The sequence below is a fragment of the Myotis brandtii genome, unplaced genomic scaffold, assembly GCF_000412655.1.
Source record: "Myotis brandtii unplaced genomic scaffold, ASM41265v1 scaffold603, whole genome shotgun sequence".
Taxonomy (NCBI): Eukaryota; Metazoa; Chordata; class Mammalia; order Chiroptera; family Vespertilionidae; genus Myotis; species Myotis brandtii.
In genome coordinates, this window is record NW_005370284.1 from 192,134 (window position 1) to 209,689 (window position 17,556).

The window sequence follows — 17,556 nt, forward strand, 5'->3', positions numbered from 1 at the left end:
GGGGGGTGGCCGGCCTGGAGGCGCTGCTTCTCCAGGGCCCACAGGCGACTGGTTTGGGCTAGAATCCTCCAAAATCTCTGGCTTGGGTTTCTTTCTTTCCCCTAAAACAGCATGGTTTTAAATTTCAAAGTTACAGTGTGATAGGGAATTTTAAAGCTATGGAGGTGCACCAAGCGCCCCCCTCTCTCGACACCGATATCACCCTCTGGCATAGATGTACTTCACGCGCATCCCTTTAGCTTGCTCATCTGTGAACACGGACACTTCCCTCCGCGCAAAGACACAAAGAAAACACACTGTCCTCACCCAGTGGGTGGGGCGACAGGCACATTAGGCCACTGTGACTTCCTTCCACAGGAGTCGGGGCCCTGCCTCCAGTCGGAAGCCTTTCCAGTTGAAATAAGCCACGGAAGTCCACGCGTGTGTGCGCCCTCAGACACTCACCTCTTTCTTAGGTAAAACTGCTGGGCTGAGCGCACCCACATTTGAAATTTAGGGCAAACCTCCACGTTGCCAAGGGGCCACCTCATCACCATGGCGGCTCCTGGCGCCCACCCAGTGCGGGTCCCCTGGGGAGAAGCCCCTCCCACCCGGGTGAATTCCTGCTGCCAGGCCGTGGGCCCTGCTCAGCACTGAGCAGCCGCTCCCCCGACTGTGACCCGGAGGGAGTCCTGGGTCATGACCGCTGTCCCAGGCTGCCGCCCTCTGTCCACCCTTCCCGTGGCGAGGGCACGGAGCTGTGCGAGCTGCCCTGTGCCGGCGCTCTCGGTGCACTTGGCATGACTGACAGCCGCCAGGGGGAACAGAGGTTGGCAATAAAGCGTCCAGGTGTGAACTGAAGGGAATACATTTGCATTAAGGAAAGATTTCAAATCAGTATCATACCTTGTTCTGAATAAAAATACAGAGAACCGTACATTTTTAGAGCTTTCATCCAAAATGTAATTTATGTCAACGGCCTGATTTAGCCGGAGAGACCGCGGAGGGAATCAGGGTCCCACACACAGGCGCACGTCACAACCAGCACAGTGAAACCCCCGTCACAGACCCCGAGCCAGAGCCGGAGGCCCGCTTCCCCACCGCGCACAGGCGTGCAGGCTGACTTCCAGCCAGACGCTGCCCCACCCACACCGAGCCATCACTAGGTGCCCCGCACCCCCCCCCCCCCCTGGGGGGGGCAAACTCCGGGGAATGGGCTTTCCTGCTGAGGTCGGAGGAAAACCGCAGGACTCTTGGCCCGATCGCTGACCTGATCAATGTCGAACATGCGCTCACAAATGCGGACACTGTGCATGAGAACATGAATCCAGCCATCCACTCACCACGATGGATGTGAGAATTCCAGAAGGTTCCTAGCCCCTTCCGCCCAGAAACCCTCCATCAACAGCACAGGGCGTGACCCACAGGTGGGAGCCTCACTGCTCCAGGTCAGAACAACCAGGCTTCGCACAGCAGCTCTGGCAGCTCCACGAGCCACGGGACGGCCTCCCTCCCTCCTGCGGGCGCCTCTCTGGCTGTCAGTCCTCTCTGGGCCGCCTGTCTGTCTGTGTCTCAGTCTTCTTTGGGCCGTCTGTCTGTGTCAGTCCTCTCTGTCCGTCCGTCTGTCTGTGTCGGTCGTCTCTGTCCGTCTGTCTATGTCAGTCCTCTCTGCCTGTCTGTCTGTGGCTCAGTCTTCTTTGGGCCGTCTGTCTGTCTGTGCCAGTCCTCTCTGGCCGTCTGTCTGCGTCAGTCCTCTCTGGCTGTCTGTCTGTGTCGGTCGTCTCTGTCCGTCTGTCTATGTCAGTCCTCTCTGCCTGTCTGTCTGTGGCTCAGTCTTCTTTGGGCCGTCTGTCTGTCTGTGCCAGTCCTCTCTGGCCGTCTGTCTGCGTCAGTCCTCTCTGGCTGTCTGTCTGTGTCGGTCGTCTCTGTCCGTCTGTCTATGTCAGTCCTCTCTGCCTGTCTGTCTGTGGCTCAGTCTTCTTTGGGCCGTCTGTCTGTCTGTGCCAGTCCTCTCTGGCCGTCTGTCTGCGTCAGTCCTCTCTGGCTGTCTGTCTGTGTCGGTCGTCTCTGTCCGTCTGTCTATGTCAGTCCTCTCTGCCTGTCTGTCTGTGGCTCAGTCTTCTTTGGGCCGTCTGTCTGTCTGTGCCAGTCCTCTCTGGCCGTCTGTCTGCGTCAGTCCTCTCTGGCTGTCTGTCTGTGTCGGTCGTCTCTGTCCGTCTGTCTATGTCAGTCCTCTCTGCCTGTCTGTCTGTGGCTCAGTCTTCTTTGGGCCGTCTGTCTGTCTGTGCCAGTCCTCTCTGGCCGTCTGTCTGCGTCAGTCCTCTCTGGCTGTCTGTCTGTGTCGGTCGTCTCTGTCCGTCTGTCTATGTCAGTCCTCTCTGCCTGTCTGTCTGTGGCTCAGTCTTCTTTGGGCCGTCTGTCTGTCTGTGCCAGTCCTCTCTGGCCGTCTGTCTGCGTCAGTCCTCTCTGGCTGTCTGTCTGTGTCGGTCGTCTCTGTCCGTCTGTCTATGTCAGTCCTCTCTGCCTGTCTGTCTGTGGCTCAGTCTTCTTTGGGCCGTCTGTCTGTCTGTGCCAGTCCTCTCTGGCCGTCTGTCTGCGTCAGTCCTCTCTGGCTGTCTGTCTGTGTCGGTCGTCTCTGTCCGTCTGTCTATGTCAGTCCTCTCTGCCTGTCTGTCTGTGGCTCAGTCTTCTTTGGGCCGTCTGTCTGTCTGTGCCAGTCCTCTCTGGCCGTCTGTCTGCGTCAGTCCTCTCTGGCTGTCTGTCTGTGTCGGTCGTCTCTGTCCGTCTGTCTATGTCAGTCCTCTCTGCCTGTCTGTCTGTGGCTCAGTCTTCTTTGGGCCGTCTGTCTGTCTGTGCCAGTCCTCTCTGGCCGTCTGTCTGCGTCAGTCCTCTCTGGCTGTCTGTCTGTGTCGGTCGTCTCTGTCCGTCTGTCTATGTCAGTCCTCTCTGCCTGTCTGTCTGTGGCTCAGTCTTCTTTGGGCCGTCTGTCTGTCTGTGCCAGTCCTCTCTGGCCGTCTGTCTGCGTCAGTCCTCTCTGGCTGTCTGTCTGTGTCGGTCGTCTCTGTCCGTCTGTCTATGTCAGTCCTCTCTGCCTGTCTGTCTGTGGCTCAGTCTTCTTTGGGCCGTCTGTCTGTCTGTGCCAGTCCTCTCTGGCCGTCTGTCTGCGTCAGTCCTCTCTGGCTGTCTGTCTGTGTCGGTCGTCTCTGTCCGTCTGTCTATGTCAGTCCTCTCTGCCTGTCTGTCTGTGGCTCAGTCTTCTTTGGGCCGTCTGTCTGTCTGTGCCAGTCCTCTCTGGCCGTCTGTCTGCGTCAGTCCTCTCTGGCTGTCTGTCTGTGTCGGTCGTCTCTGTCCGTCTGTCTATGTCAGTCCTCTCTGCCTGTCTGTCTGTGGCTCAGTCTTCTTTGGGCCGTCTGTCTGTCTGTGCCAGTCCTCTCTGGCCGTCTGTCTGCGTCAGTCCTCTCTGGCTGTCTGTCTGTGTCGGTCGTCTCTGTCCGTCTGTCTATGTCAGTCCTCTCTGCCTGTCTGTCTGTGGCTCAGTCTTCTTTGGGCCGTCTGTCTGTCTGTGCCAGTCCTCTCTGGCCGTCTGTCTGCGTCAGTCCTCTCTGGCTGTCTGTCTGTGTCGGTCGTCTCTGTCCGTCTGTCTATGTCAGTCCTCTCTGCCTGTCTGTCTGTGGCTCAGTCTTCTTTGGGCCGTCTGTCTGTCTGTGCCAGTCCTCTCTGGCCGTCTGTCTGCGTCAGTCCTCTCTGGCTGTCTGTCTGTGTCGGTCGTCTCTGTCCGTCTGTCTATGTCAGTCCTCTCTGCCTGTCTGTCTGTGGCTCAGTCTTCTTTGGGCCGTCTGTCTGTCTGTGTCAGTCCTCTCTGGCCGTCTGTGTAGGCGGTAAGCTCTGCCCAGTCCTTACCTGGTTCACGCTAATTTAACAAAATTAAAACCTCGGCTGGCCTTGCCTCACTCGCAGGTCCTGAGGGGTGAGGGGCAGCTGGACGTTACGGTGCAGCTTCCGTGTGAAATCTTCCACCAGAAACCCTGCCCGTTTTTCAAGGAGGAGATTTTCATGGAGCGAAACGGAGCCGGCGCAGCTGCTCCCCCCCCTGCTCTCTCCTCCCCGTCCCAGGACCCTGGTGAGATGCCGTCTTATTTTCCAGAACAAGGACTGATCGCCTTTCCATTTGTTCTATGTGAGACCAGACACCACGAACAAGTCATTAAACAGGGTTCCCTCCGATCTCCTGGACAGATTTCGCCACTTGCAGCAGCGGCAGAGAATGGCGACTCCAACCACGGTGACCCTGCGCCTGGGTTTGGTTCCGTCACTCTCGGGAGGCCAGTCCGCCCAGTGGGGAGCCGGAACAGACGCGGTCTTCACAGCGGGCTCACGCCATCGCGGACACAGGCCAACCTGTGCCCAGCCGGCACGTCCGGTGCTCTAAGACGATACCTCTCTGGTTAGACAAGGTCAGATCAACTGGTGCAGAAAAAACACCTGGCAAAACTCAATACCCAGCCTGCTAATAACGTTCAGCAAACTAGGAACGGAAGGGACCCTCCTCCACTTGATTTAAAAAATCTACGAAATACGTAATATTACACTTCATAGTGAGGAAGTGGTTGCTGTCCCACCAAGATCAGAACGAGGCAGGGTGTCCTCTCTCGCCCTGGAATCCTAGACAATAGAGGGAATGAAGTGTACGCATTGGCAGGAAAGAATACAGTGGTGTCTGCGCACAGATGACTGATTCTCTATGCAGAAAACCCTACGGATTGACAATGAAACTTGCGGAGCTAAGCCATCACAACAAGCTGCAGGTACGAGGTTAACATCTGACAGCCTACTGACTTCTTATAGAGTACAAGTAGGCAAGTGAAATTAAAACACGTGCCCATCTACATCCCACTTCCCAGAAAGGAGATACTTGGATGTACGTCTTCCATGGAAGCACCACATGGAAAAACTGCACAGCGCTGGCGAAGATCTCGCAGAAGAGCTACGCGAATGGAGAGATTTCCACGTCAATCATCAGGAAGACTTGCTGTTGTCCAGGTGCCAGCTCTCAACAAGCCAATCTGTAAGTTCAGCACAAACTCCAGCCAACGTCTCCAGTCACCTGTGGAGACGGAGACACTGATCCTGAAGTTTGTATGTGAGGGGCCAAGACCCAGAAGAGCCCTCACAGACCAGGAGGAGAAGCTACCGTAATGGAGAGCGTGGGATTGGTGAGAGAACGGACAGACACCGTGGGACAGAACGGAGCCCAGAACACAGCCAGCCCACCTCTGACACAGGAGCGAAGACCATGAACTCAACCAACGGTGCTGGAGCCACTGGACAGCCACGTGCAAAACATGAATCTAGACACGGACCTCACACCTGTCACAACAATGAACTCCAAGTGGATCAGAGCCTGAAATGTGAAATGCAAAACCATGAAACTGCTGGGAGATAGCATAAGGGAATATGTAGATGACCCTGGGTTTGGCGATGACTTTTAGATACAACATCAAAGGCACAACCCATGAAAATAAATCACTGAAAAGCTGAATTTCATTAAAAGTAGAAACTTTCACTCTCCCAAAGTCAATGTCAACTAGAGCATTTGCAGAGATCTCGTGAAGGGCTATCGAAGAGGACAAAGAAGCTTAAAGCTCCACACCAAAGATAAACAGTCTGATTAAAAAATGGGCAAAAGACCCAAAGAGAGACCTCACCAGAGGAGACACACCGATGGCGGGGAGCTGCCCAGGGCAGGCAAATGGAGGCAGAGAGCGGCACGCCTGTCACACGCACAGGCCGGGGCCGCCCCCAGTGCGGGGTGCGGAGCAGCAGGAAGCTCACTGCCCGTGGGTATGCACACGGCGCAGCCCCTGGGGAGGCGGTGCGGTGCCTTCTTACACAACTACACACACTCATAGGGCCCAGCAACCATGCTCCTTGGTATTTACCCAAAGGAGCTGAAAACTATGTCAACACAAACACTGCACACAGGTATTTACACTCAGCTTTATTCAGTTGCCAAATCTGAAAGCAGCCAAGATCACGCCAGGCAGTTTTAAGAGGAATGAAATTTGCTCTGAATAGTAGGCACAGGACACTGAGAAGACCACGCTGGTCCTGGACCTGTGACAAGCGGGAAGCGTGCAGGGAGATGTGCACGGGGCCCAGGAGGCATCGCCAGCACGAGAAGAGCTGCACTAACCAAGCACGGGGGACCAGCGCCTGGGCAGCCCAGAGGTGCTCGCAGACGGGGGGCGGGGAGCTGGTCCGCCTGTGGTGAGCTTGCTGACTGTGGCTGCGCACCCAGTGCCCCGGCGGGGGAAGGAAGCAGGCGCCTGGCACGGGGGCTCCCTCGCTGTCCTCCAGGGAGCTCGCCTGCAGGCTGGGCGTGGAGAGTGTGCTCTCGGGATGAAGGACAGCCCCAGACGTCACTCTGTCTGCCGCAACCTCGGCCCGACACCCCGCAACCGTGCTCACGCTTTTCCGCGCAGGTCTGCACCGCGGCGTTTCCACGCTGCCCTGCCTTTCTGAGTGTGAGAGCTCTGAAGAGGGAAGGCGTCTGACTGCCCTTCAGTCCCGACATCACCAACACAACTACCAGCTTCCGGCCAAAGGGTGTGGTTTGAAAAAGTATTTTTAATATTATGACAATTTCAAAATCCGTGGACATGAAAAATATACGTAAGTATAAAGCAAGCCCAGCCTTCCAGAAGCACAGCTGCGCTAAGAGGGGCGGGCAGCACGGCCGCGCGCGCTCCTGGATCCGTGGCACCGGGACACGTTCAGAACCACGGCTTCCCGAGCGTCAGGCACAGTGCCGTCCGCGTGTGGGCACCACCATGCACCGCGAATAGGATTTCTTACCTGGAAAACACCAACGCTCAGAACAGGGGGAGAGAGAAGCACTTCACGTACCGGATGGGCTTTTGCTGGGGAGTGGGGGGGCAGAGGGAAGTTCTTTTGAAGATGTAATAATGGCATTTTCCCCTAACAGTTTAGAATCCTGACAGTTTCTAATATTTAAACAGGACACCAGGAGCCCCACTGATTCTACCGGAAATCTCCAATTGATGCGAGTGGCCCAGTGGCCCCCGGGACAGGACAGGACAGGACAAGCGAGACAGCGACAGCTCCCACCTGCCCTACCGCTCGCCATGCAGGGAAAGACCGGCTCAGAGACAAGGTCGAGTTCAATGGCCGGCCCTGGGGAGTGTGAGCTGGAAATGCAAGCCTCGCTCTGGGTCAGCCCTCTCTCCATCGCCTCCTCCGTTCCCGGGGAGATGGCACACGTCGCCCGGTGCTGTCTCACCCGGTGCGATGGCTCCACATGGGCGCTCCCTCCCCTGCAGGGGCCACCCCTTCTCTGACACGTCAGTCAGACGACTCCTGGCGAGGCCCTGCCCCTGGGACCCCAGGCCTCGCTCCATGGAGCTCAGGGAGCCCGGGCCCCGGCCCCGGAGGGCCGCCCTGCGTGAACCCCCCCTCCCCTTGCTGCGGTGAGGACACCTGCGCTCTGCTGCAGCCTTTCCCCTGGTCCCCGGTCCCCCTGCAGAGCGGCTGCTAACGCTGCGCAGACACCCAACAAGCCTGCCCATTAAACTGCAGATGACGCGACTTTTCCACAGACCCACAGCCCTCGGGTTGCTTTTCAGGAAAGAAAGGTGTCCACCAGGAACACTCAGCGCACCTACAAACAGACCTGCACTCAGTCCGTCACGGCTGCCGGGCCGGGGTGTGGGAGCCCTGCCAGCCCCCCGGAGGCGGCCACAGGGCCCTGGAGGGAGGCGAGCCGATGCCTCCCCTTGGAACTGACTGCGCGGTGACTCCAGCTTCCCCAGAGGGCATTCACGGACCTGAAGACCACACTTTCCTTACCGACTCTGAAACATGTTCTCGACTCTGAAACATGTTCTCATGAGGCACTTACTCCCCTCTTCACAGGACGCCACTGCCACCCTCAGATGATTTAGAGGAATTACACATTTATGTTTTTTAAAAACTGATTTCAGGGAGGAAGGGGGGGGGGGAGAGAGAGAGGGAGAGAGAGAAAGAGAAATGATCAGAGAGAATCATTGAACGGCTGCCTCTTGCATGCCTGCAACCCGGGCATGTACCCTGACCGGGAATTGAACCGTGACCTCCTGGTTCATAGTCTGACGCTCACCACTGAGTGCTGGCCGGGCTGAAGCAAGTTTTTAAAAGAGAAAGGACGTCATGAGAGAAGGGACCTGGAGAAGCAGGAAGGGAGGATGGGTCACGGGAAAAGCAAACAGGAGCTGAGAAAGGATGCGCAGGTGGGACTGGGGCCAGGAGTGATGGCGCCAGTGCCTGCACACACGGGGCTTCAGCCTGTCCCCTGCACACGCGTCACCCACATGCTGGCCGCCCACCCAACAGGCCATGCTGCCGCTCGGAACTGAGCATCGTGTGACCAGCTCCCGGGCCTACGACCAGCCCGGCCTCACGCTGGGTCAGAGCCCCGGGAAGGTATGCCTTTGCCAGTCTCGGCTCAGACATGGGCATGACAAGCAGGGCTAACCAAGGACGAACACAGCTTCTCAGGACGGGAGAGGAAGCGGATGAAATACATGCCATGAGCTAACGCTCCCACTTCTCCATCAGGGGAACCTGAGCCAGAGGACATGCCCACCTGCGAGAGAGGACGGACAGACAGACAGACCTGGGTTCCTCAGTGACGGCACCGAAGGGCTGCATGAACCAAACCTACACCCACTGCCCTTTAGACTCATCCTATGAAAGAGCCTTTCTTTTCTGTTCCCCACACGTCACGGTAACAGCCGGAGAGGAGCCAGGCGGTGCGTTTCCTGTGACGGCACAGCTGCTCTCGCTGGGCCCTCAGGCGGGTCTGCCTCCTCTCTGTGTCTCGTATAAAGGAGGACGCACTGGACATGGCTCAGCAGGAAGCTTTGTCTGCTGAGGACACACTTTCCAAGGACGTTGCTCCGAGGAGTGAACTGGTGACGTCAAGTGACAGGAGCATGTCTGCCGTGCAGGGTCAGACTGACTTCTAGGACGTGTGTCCTCTGAAGCCCCTCCCGCCACGTGATGGTCTGTGTCACCACGTCCCGTCCAGCCGGAGCCGACTGCTCCCAGGCCCTCCCACCCTGTCACGCACAGAGCCTTGGCCTACAGACCCCGCCGCCCGTCACCCTTGGCACTCCCCTTCCTCTCGCAGCGACCAATCCTGGCCGATGACAAGCGGGGGTTTTTCTGGGTAGAAGCGGGGTTTTCAGCTTTGACTCCTAAGAAGAACGCGAGGCAGTGTCCTGCCCTGGGCAGCCCCGCGTGTGGGTGAGAGGGGAGGGCAGCCCTGCGTGTGGGACAGGGGAGGGCAGCCCTGCGTGTGGGTGAGAGGGGAGGGCAGCCCTGCGTGTGGGAGGGCAGCCCCGCGTGTGGGTGAGAGAGGAGGGCAGCCCCGCGTGTGGGGACAGGACAGGGGAGGGCAGCCCCGCGTGTGGGTGAGAGAGGAGGGCAGCCCCGCGTGTGGGGACAGGACAGGGGGAGGGCAGCCCGAGTGTGGGGACAGGACAGGGGAAGGCAGCCCCACGTGTGGGGACAGGACAGGGGAGGGCAGCCCCGCGTGTGGGTGAGAGAGGAGGGCAGCCCCGCGTGTGGGGACAGGACAGGGGAGGGCAGCCCTGAGTGTGGGGACAGGACAGGGGAGGGCAGCCCCGAGTGGAGACAGGGGACCTGCGCGTCTGGGAGCACAGCCAGGAGCAGGGCTGGCAGCTGAGTCTGAGGTGCTGTGACCCCGAGTGAACCAGCCGCGGGGCCCTTGCTTGACGCTCCTTTTTATACAAAATGACAAGTGCGTGCACTCAGGCCTGCGGGGCGACCCCCGGGAAGCTGCACTGGGGATGCCGTCACAGTGCAACCCCAGGCCACAGCCGTCACTGAGGGCCACTCCCCTCCGCCCGGGGAGCTGGGCTGACTGTTCCTGACGGGTGGTGATGTGGGGGGCAGCCCGGACAGTGGTCGTCAGGCCGGGAGGTACTCACAGGTCGAACACCAGGTAGTGGAAGCCCTCCTCCGAGATGCTGTCGTGCAGCCGCACTGGGGAGAGAGAGAAGGCAGTGTTACAGGTGCGGGCGACCCCAGCTCCTCCCTGCCCAGCACCCTGCCCAGCGCGGGGCTCACACAGGCCCCGCAGGAGGGTCGGCCCCTTCATGCTAACTGTGTGGTCACAGTCAGACGAACTGGCTTGTAATGACCTGGTGCCTGCCCTGACGGACGGCTGGAAGGTGAAGGAGGGGAGTGACCCCAGGCTGCTGGTGAGGACCGACCAGTGGAAGGAGTTACAACATCTGCCATGGCTCCAGACTGCCCCCCAGGCCACGCTGTCCACACCAGCCAGGGCCGACAGGACCACGGTGCCAGGCTCGCTCTATTTTAATCCTCCCCCGAGGATATGTGCTTTTCATTGATTCTATAGCGGAAGGGAGGGGAGGAGAGAAACGCCCCTCGGCTGCCTCCCGCATGCACCCCGACCAGGGTCACCCCGCACCCGGTACGTGCCTCGCCTGGAACTGGTCCGAGCCCCTGTGCGCAGGACGATGCTCTGCCCACTGAGGACCGGCCAGGACGGTGAGAGTCTGGTCAGGGGTCTCTGCCTCTGCGCCCCTTTCCTGGGGAATCCCAACACAGCACTCCCTGGCCGACCTGTCTAAACTCACGTCACTTACCAAGTTAGAAGCCAAAAATGTGCATAAAATAATCGACTAGCTCCTCACACTAGCACGGCCTCAAGGCTCCAGGGGCGAGGCTTTTACTGACAACGAGCCAGAGCACACGGAGAGCACTCGGCGCCTCCCGAGCCTCTGCAGTTAACACGTGAGAACTCACACAACGCGCCCCACAGAGGCCAGCCTCCTGATGACACAAGTGCCTGCGTGGCGAGGCCGTCGCTGGCGGCTGCAGGGGCAGAAGCGGCCGCCTCGTGGGACCTGCTTCTGAGCAGTCAGGACCGGACACGATGCACCACGGCCCGTCCTTAGCGTGTTCTCCACGCAGTGATGGCTGCCACGTGGGAAACGTGGACTCAAGAGAACCATGAACTGTCACACCGACTACCACCGCCTGCGAGGGACTTCGCAGCACCATGCTCCTCCCAGGCTCAGACCCAATGCAAAGCCATCCTTTAATTCATTTTTTGTTTGTTTGTTTTGTTAATCCTCACAGAGGACCTTTTCCCATTGCTTTTCAGAGAGTTGGACGGAAGGAAGGGGTTCGGGGGTAGAGAGAGAGAGAGAAAGAGAAACATTGATGTGAGGGAGACACATTGACTAGGTGCCTCCTGCACACGCTCTGACCAGGGGCGGGCGTGAACCTGTAACCCAGGAAGGTGCCCTTGTCCGGGAATCAAACCTGCGACCCTTCGGTGTGCGGCCGACACTAACCACTGGACCACACCGGCCAGAGCCGAAGTCCATTCCTGGAGTCCAATGCCAAGCCCTTCAGACATCATCCTGGCTGGCTACTGAACCTTTCCAACCCCCTCCCCAGGAATTTCTCCAAGGCAGAGACCCGCCCCCCCTGCCAGATGATCCCTTGGAAAGTGGGCGTCTGTCCTAGCAGGGGGACGGCTCAGAACGTAGGGGATGGGGGGGCCGCCTGGACGTGTGGGCAGCATCGCTTGCTTGCACTAACGGCTGAGCTTCCTTCAGTTCCTGGAATTCCTCCTCACCCACAGACCAAACGGGAACCATGTTTCAAAAGCCCGGATGCTCGGTGCTCGCCCCCGTCTCTCTCTGCACCCACTCCCCACGCAGCAGGTGCAGCCTCCTGGGGCTGGAGGGGGCCTCTCCCACCTGCACGTGAGACGCCTGCTGCCGCCTCCACACGGGGGGGCGGGGGGCCTGGTTTCTGCTGAGGGCCGAGATCACATCCGCTGCGGGCAACACACTTACACGTTTAGACCTGCGCCTGCTACACATGGTCCAACAATTAACTCGCCCTAATGCCTCGGCAGGGCCGTCCGGGCATCAATCACATCCGCTGGGGGCCACACACTTACACGTTCAGACCTGCGCCGGCTACACGTGGTCCAACAATTAACTCGCCCTAATGCCTCGGCAGGGCCAGACCGAGTGACTCTGCGGACCTCCCACAGACCACGGGCCGACGTTCCCACCCCCCTGCCTGCTCCCAGGCTCAGCCAGGGGCGGGGGGAAGCTGGGCGAGCAGGCACTGCCTTTTCTGAGAGCCTCGCAGTCCTCACGGGCGGACGAGAGGGGGAGCAGTGTCTGCTTCAGTGAGCCGAGCGGTGGGAGAGTGAGGTGGACTCCAGGCTACAAAGCCGAGGAGTAAGTCTCACTGTGCGCCTGGGTAGGAGCCGCCGGTGGGCTCCCGCGGCCAGGCCCAGGGTGCAGAGCGAGCAGGGCACCGGGCACCGCTGGGGGCTGGGACTCACGTCTGCTTGTGTCGGGGGCACACGTTCCTCAGTCCGACAACCACTGCTGCCCTAACAGGGGAACAGCCGTCCTTGAGCCGCTGGTGGCTCCCGTGGCCAGGCCCAGGGTGCAGAGCGAGCAGGGCACCCGGCACCGCTGGGGGCTGGGACTACGTCTGCTTGTGTCGGGGTCACACGTTCCTCAGTCCCACAACCACTGCTGCCCTAACAGGGGAACAGCCGTCCTTTGGGGGGACGAATCTGAACAAGTCCAGCTGCTCAGAGGCATCCCGGTGACCAGACCCTGTTTCCGGTTCAAACCAGTCTCAGGGAGGCGCCCGCCAGCCACAGCCAGCGCAGGGCAGTGATTAGACAAGCCACTGGCCAAGCTCCTGCCTCCCACGACTCCAGATCGTCCCATGTCCTGCCGGCGTCAGGCAGGCGAGGCCGACCGAGAGGACCATGTCAGGACAGCAGAAACCCAGCACATCTTTACGGGGAAACACGTGCACATTCTCCCTGCTCCTCCGACCCTGCCTCCTTCCAGAAACCCTGGATGTGTTTCATGTGCTAATCCAACCAGGAAACCCAGTCTCCACACAGGGGCCCCACCAGCCTGGCCCTGACCCCCACCGTGGCTCCTGTCTCAGCTGGCCTTCCACTGGGGGCGGGGTCTCAGCTGGACAGGTGTGGCCCCCCTCCTGAGACCAGGGCTGGGGCGGGGTCTCAGCTGGACAGGTGTGGCCCCCCTCCTGAGACCAGGGCTGGGGCGGGGTCTCAGCTGGACAGGTGTGGCCCCCCTCCTGAGACCAGGGCTGGGGCGGGGTCTCAGCTGGACAGGTGTGGCCCCCCCCTCCTGAGACCCGGGCTGGGGCGGGGTCTCGGCTGGACAGAGCCCCAGCGCCACCTCCGGGCCACACTCCTCCCAGTGAGCGTGCGGAGGAGACTTAAGCTCTTTCGTGGGAATCTGTAAGCACGTTTTGGAGACTGGGCTTCAGTTCTCCCGTGAACAGCAGCACATCGTCACTGGAGGCATCACATTCCTCGTCAGTCCCTGCACGGCTGCCCTCTCCCAGGCTAAGGACAGTGGAGAACAATACCCCCAAGTAATCACGCCAGCAATCCCATGTAGAAATGTTTTCTGTCGCTATAACGACGTCCGGGGGCCTCCCGGCCAGGCCTCCCTGGGCCGTGGTGTTCTCCCAGCCAGTGCTCGGGGACAGGCCAGCCCCTGTGGCCCCCACTTGTCTGCCGGCTACAGTCCCTGCCCCGCTCTGGTAATCACGCCAGCAATCCCATGTAGAAATGTGTTTTCTGTCGCTATAACGACGTCCGGGGGCCTCCCGGCCAGGCCTCCCTGGGCCGTGGTGTTCTCCCAGCCAGTGCTCGGGGACAGGCCAGCCCCTGTGGCCCCCACTTGTCTGCCGGCTACAGTCCCTGCCCCGCTCTGATGCTCCCGCTCTGGATCCCTGGTCACGCGTGGCACAGCATGGCGCCAGGACTCACCCGCAGGACGTCTCCACCAGCTCAGCTCACACGCTGTCCCTGCCGCCTCGCAGCCTCGCGGCCGCTGTGCACTTAGGGACACTGACAGCGCGCCCACATGTGCTATGGACACGTTAGCCAGCCGCTCGCCACAGAGGCAGAACCGTGGGCTGAAAAGACGGCGGTCTGAGAGCTGACACGCTGTGTCACCGCCCTGAGCTCAGCTGGCCACCCCGGCCGCCAGGGCCGCCCCCGGGTCTGATCCCAGCCCCCACTCAGAAGTGGCCCGAGGGCTGATGTGCTCACAGACGAATGTGAGTGAGCAGTGAACGCCCGGATACGTGTCTGCGAATCCTGAGGACTGACTATGTGCATCCCTCCCCGCTTCCCGGGTCCTGGCTCCAGCTCTCCGTCATCGGACGCAGTGCCATCGCGGTGTCATTAACACACAGTGCGGCAGGGCGAGGGGCAGCCGCTGGGGGCGTCTATGACATGAAGCTTTCTGACACCGTCTCCTCAGGTCAGTCCACCGGAGGCTCCGTTCTCCGACACCATGCCCCTAACTATCCCACTCACCACATCACAGACAGTGACAGGACCAGCTGCACACGCCACAGGCCGCGTGCTGGCCCCACACCAGCACATACGACAGGACACGTGCTGGCCCCACACCAGCACGTACGACAGGACACGTGCTGGCCCCACACCAGCACACACGACAGGACTCATGCTGACCCCACACTAGCACATACGACAGGACACGTGCTGACCTCACGGACCAGCACATACGACAGGACTCATGCTGACCCCACACCAGCACATACGACAGGACACGTGCTGACCCCACACCAGCACGTACGACAGGATTCATGATGACCCCACACCAGCACACCAAGGGCTGGCACCCTGGTGGGACCGTCTGTACCATCATCAACTGTAAAAACGAAACACGACTCAAAACAACGGTAAGAATTGGCTTTTCAGGGAAAGACAGATGACACTAACTGATAAAAGGGAGTTTACAGCCTTTTAACCTTTTTAGTAAGAAACGACTCAGCAAAAGCACTTTCTGTGGAGCACACACCTGAGCAACGTCCACACACGCAGCGGACAGTGCCCCGGCCCACGCGTAACCCCACGCACACCTCTCCCGTCGTCCGCCCCGTGTCCAGGTCTCTGCCGTGCCCGCGACTGGCCACAGCACCAGCCTGTCCTCGCCCACAGGGCCCAGCGCTGGGCACTTAGTGAGCAAGGGCTCCCCCTCCACGCTCCTTCGCTGGAAATACACGTCCTAGAAGTTCCCTATTGTCAACATCACATTCGCAGTGAAAACGAAGGATTGAAAAGCAAACTCTCTGCCTGCCGCTGTCCCCGCCCTTTCAAGCCAGTCTCTGTGCCCCTCACGGGAGGCTGTGTGTGTGGCTCCGAGGCCTGGACGGGAGCACACGTGACAGGAGCGTGCGGGAGCCTGGACGCCAGGGCGCGCACACAGCACGTGACCGGCCTCCCCTCTCCCCGCCCATCCGTCCCACTCAGTCACTGCCCAGAGCATCGCTTGCTGGTCACAGATATGACGCTTCTCTCCAGGGACCAGTGTTCCCGCAGAGGGACGGAGGGGAGAGAAGGGAGCAGACGGACCAGCGTCTTGCTCCTCAGTGTGTCTGCAAGGCTGCTGCCCGGAGCCTCACCAACACGCAGCTGTCTCCTGTCCTGGCCTCCTGGGTCCGCTCGTGACACGCAGGGCACCATTAACATTTGCTCAGTCCGGCCCTCAGGGCTAGAACTGGAAGTGCAAGGATACGCCACCTGTGCTAAGGCCTCCATCAAACTGGCAGGAGACAGCTCCGGGCCTGGCTGGGAAGCTCATGGCGAAGCTTCCAGGGAAAAGTCCCCACACCAGGGCCCAGAACCAGCCTGCGGAGAGCTGCCTGTGCCCGCACCATGACACCAACTGGAGAGCCTGGAGGGCCTGGAGGAGGGCCCCGCCCCGTGGGAGAGGACGCGGGTCTGGGTGCCACCCACCGGCTGGACCCGGGGCAGATCAAAGCCTGGACACTAAGCAACACTTTAGGAGGAAACAGAAAAGCAGCTGAGCGATGTCAGACCCAAAGGCGGGCTCCTTCCCAGCTTGATCGGGAAGGCGGCACGTGGCAGAGCCCACGGCTCCTCAGAGCCACCGAGTCCAGGCTGCGCTGTCCTGGGGTCGGGAGGGGTCCATCCCCAGGCGCGAGCTGGTCGCGGCTCCTGCAGCCCCTGCGCTGGAGGAAGAGCTGCTGCTTTGTCTGCAGAGACGGGCCAGGGGAGCCGGCCACACAGCTGCAGAGTGGGTGCCACTGAGGAACACACGGGGGAGGGAGCCAGGTCAGTATGAAGGCGGTAAGCGCGGCAGTAAAGGGTCCCTGTTAGGCGTTTCAGAGGCTGCAAAGCTGTTTGTACAAAAACACATTTAGAAAGTGACCTGCTTCCTGTGCGGGCGTCTGTCTGCCGTGTCCTGGGCACCAGCCGAGGGCGTCCCCCCGCGCAGGTGGGGGTCTCCACGCCCAGGCTGTCACCAGAGTGGCCACAGTCACATAGCTCTTAGGGCCCAGACTTTCAAAGGGTGTGACTGAAGCAGTCTGACACGGACACGCTGCACGTGTGGGGAGAGGGCAGAAGCGTGGACAGGGCGGCACCTGCAGCTGCATTTGTGGGAATCGGACGTGCATTCGGTTTACCAGACACAACAAGTCGCACTTCCGGTCGTTGCTGCGGTGGCGTCTCCAACACGGCAGCTGCCGAGCTGTAAGCGGTCCCTGAGAGTGGAGCCGCACGTCAGCACAGGCGGGAGCGGCGCGTCCCCCTCACTGCGTCAGTGCAGCGAGGTCCCAGCTGCGGGCACGGGACTGCCAACCGGACGCGCGCACCAAGCCTGCGGCATCGCACTACCCGACGCCGAGCCGTTACTGCCACGGTAAGTCCGGTTAAAGGGGCGTCACGGAACAGCTGGGACGGGCAGGGGCCGCACTTGTGTCAGACTATTTCTGGAGTGTGGGGAAGCGCAGGGCTTGGTTGAAGAGTCTGTAAGGAGGAGTCTCTGAAAGGCGGGGGCCTCTGGGGGGCCCTTGCCGAAGGCGGCAGCCCCTGCCTTGACTTTTCCAAACAAGTCCGAGCCCCCGGGTGTTTTGCTGGAATCTCTATGTTTAGTCTTTTAGACACGACCTTGTAGAAGCATGTGCTTTCTCAAGGATACTTACCCTGCTAATATTTCTATAAATCTAGATACTCTATGGAGTTCTATAAATGATGTGGAATCTTGTCTTTTTTGCAAAACACAATATTCCACAACATTATAACACTAGAGGCCCAGTGCACGAAATCTGTGCATGGGCAGGGTCCCTAGGCCTGGCCAGTGATCGGGGCTGATGGAGGCCTTCCAGCTGCTGGCTGGGGCCTTCCTCCGGCTGCGGCCTTCCTTTGTTCCATGCTGCCCCTGGTGGTCAGCACACATCATAGTGAGCAATCAAACTCCAGGTCTCCCAGTTGAACTCCCAAGGGAACAATTTGCATAATATGCAAATCGAATGACCAGTGGAATGACCAGCGGAATGACCGGTCGCTATAATGCACACTGACCACCAGGGGGCAGACGCTCAATGCAGGAGCTGCCCCCAGCCCACAGGCCCCAACCAGCGGCAGTGGGGGGTGGGGCTGGC

General features: G+C 59.9%; 1 protein-coding gene across 11 annotated transcripts in view; it reads right to left on the bottom strand.

Annotated features, from left to right (window-relative positions):
* CAMK2D (calcium/calmodulin-dependent protein kinase II delta) overlaps positions 1–17,556 on the bottom strand; it is a 156,286-nt gene that overhangs the window by 48,499 nt on the left and 90,231 nt on the right. For 10 of the 11 annotated variants that reach the window (XM_014550551.1, XM_014550549.1, XM_014550546.1 and 7 more), the window contains one exon: positions 9,990–10,044. The exons of the other annotated variant lie outside the window; for it this stretch is intronic. In XM_014550551.1, coding sequence (XP_014406037.1) covers positions 9,990–10,044 — 55 coding nt within the window. The remainder of the gene's footprint in view (positions 1–9,989; positions 10,045–17,556) is intronic. 11 annotated transcript variants of the gene reach the window in all.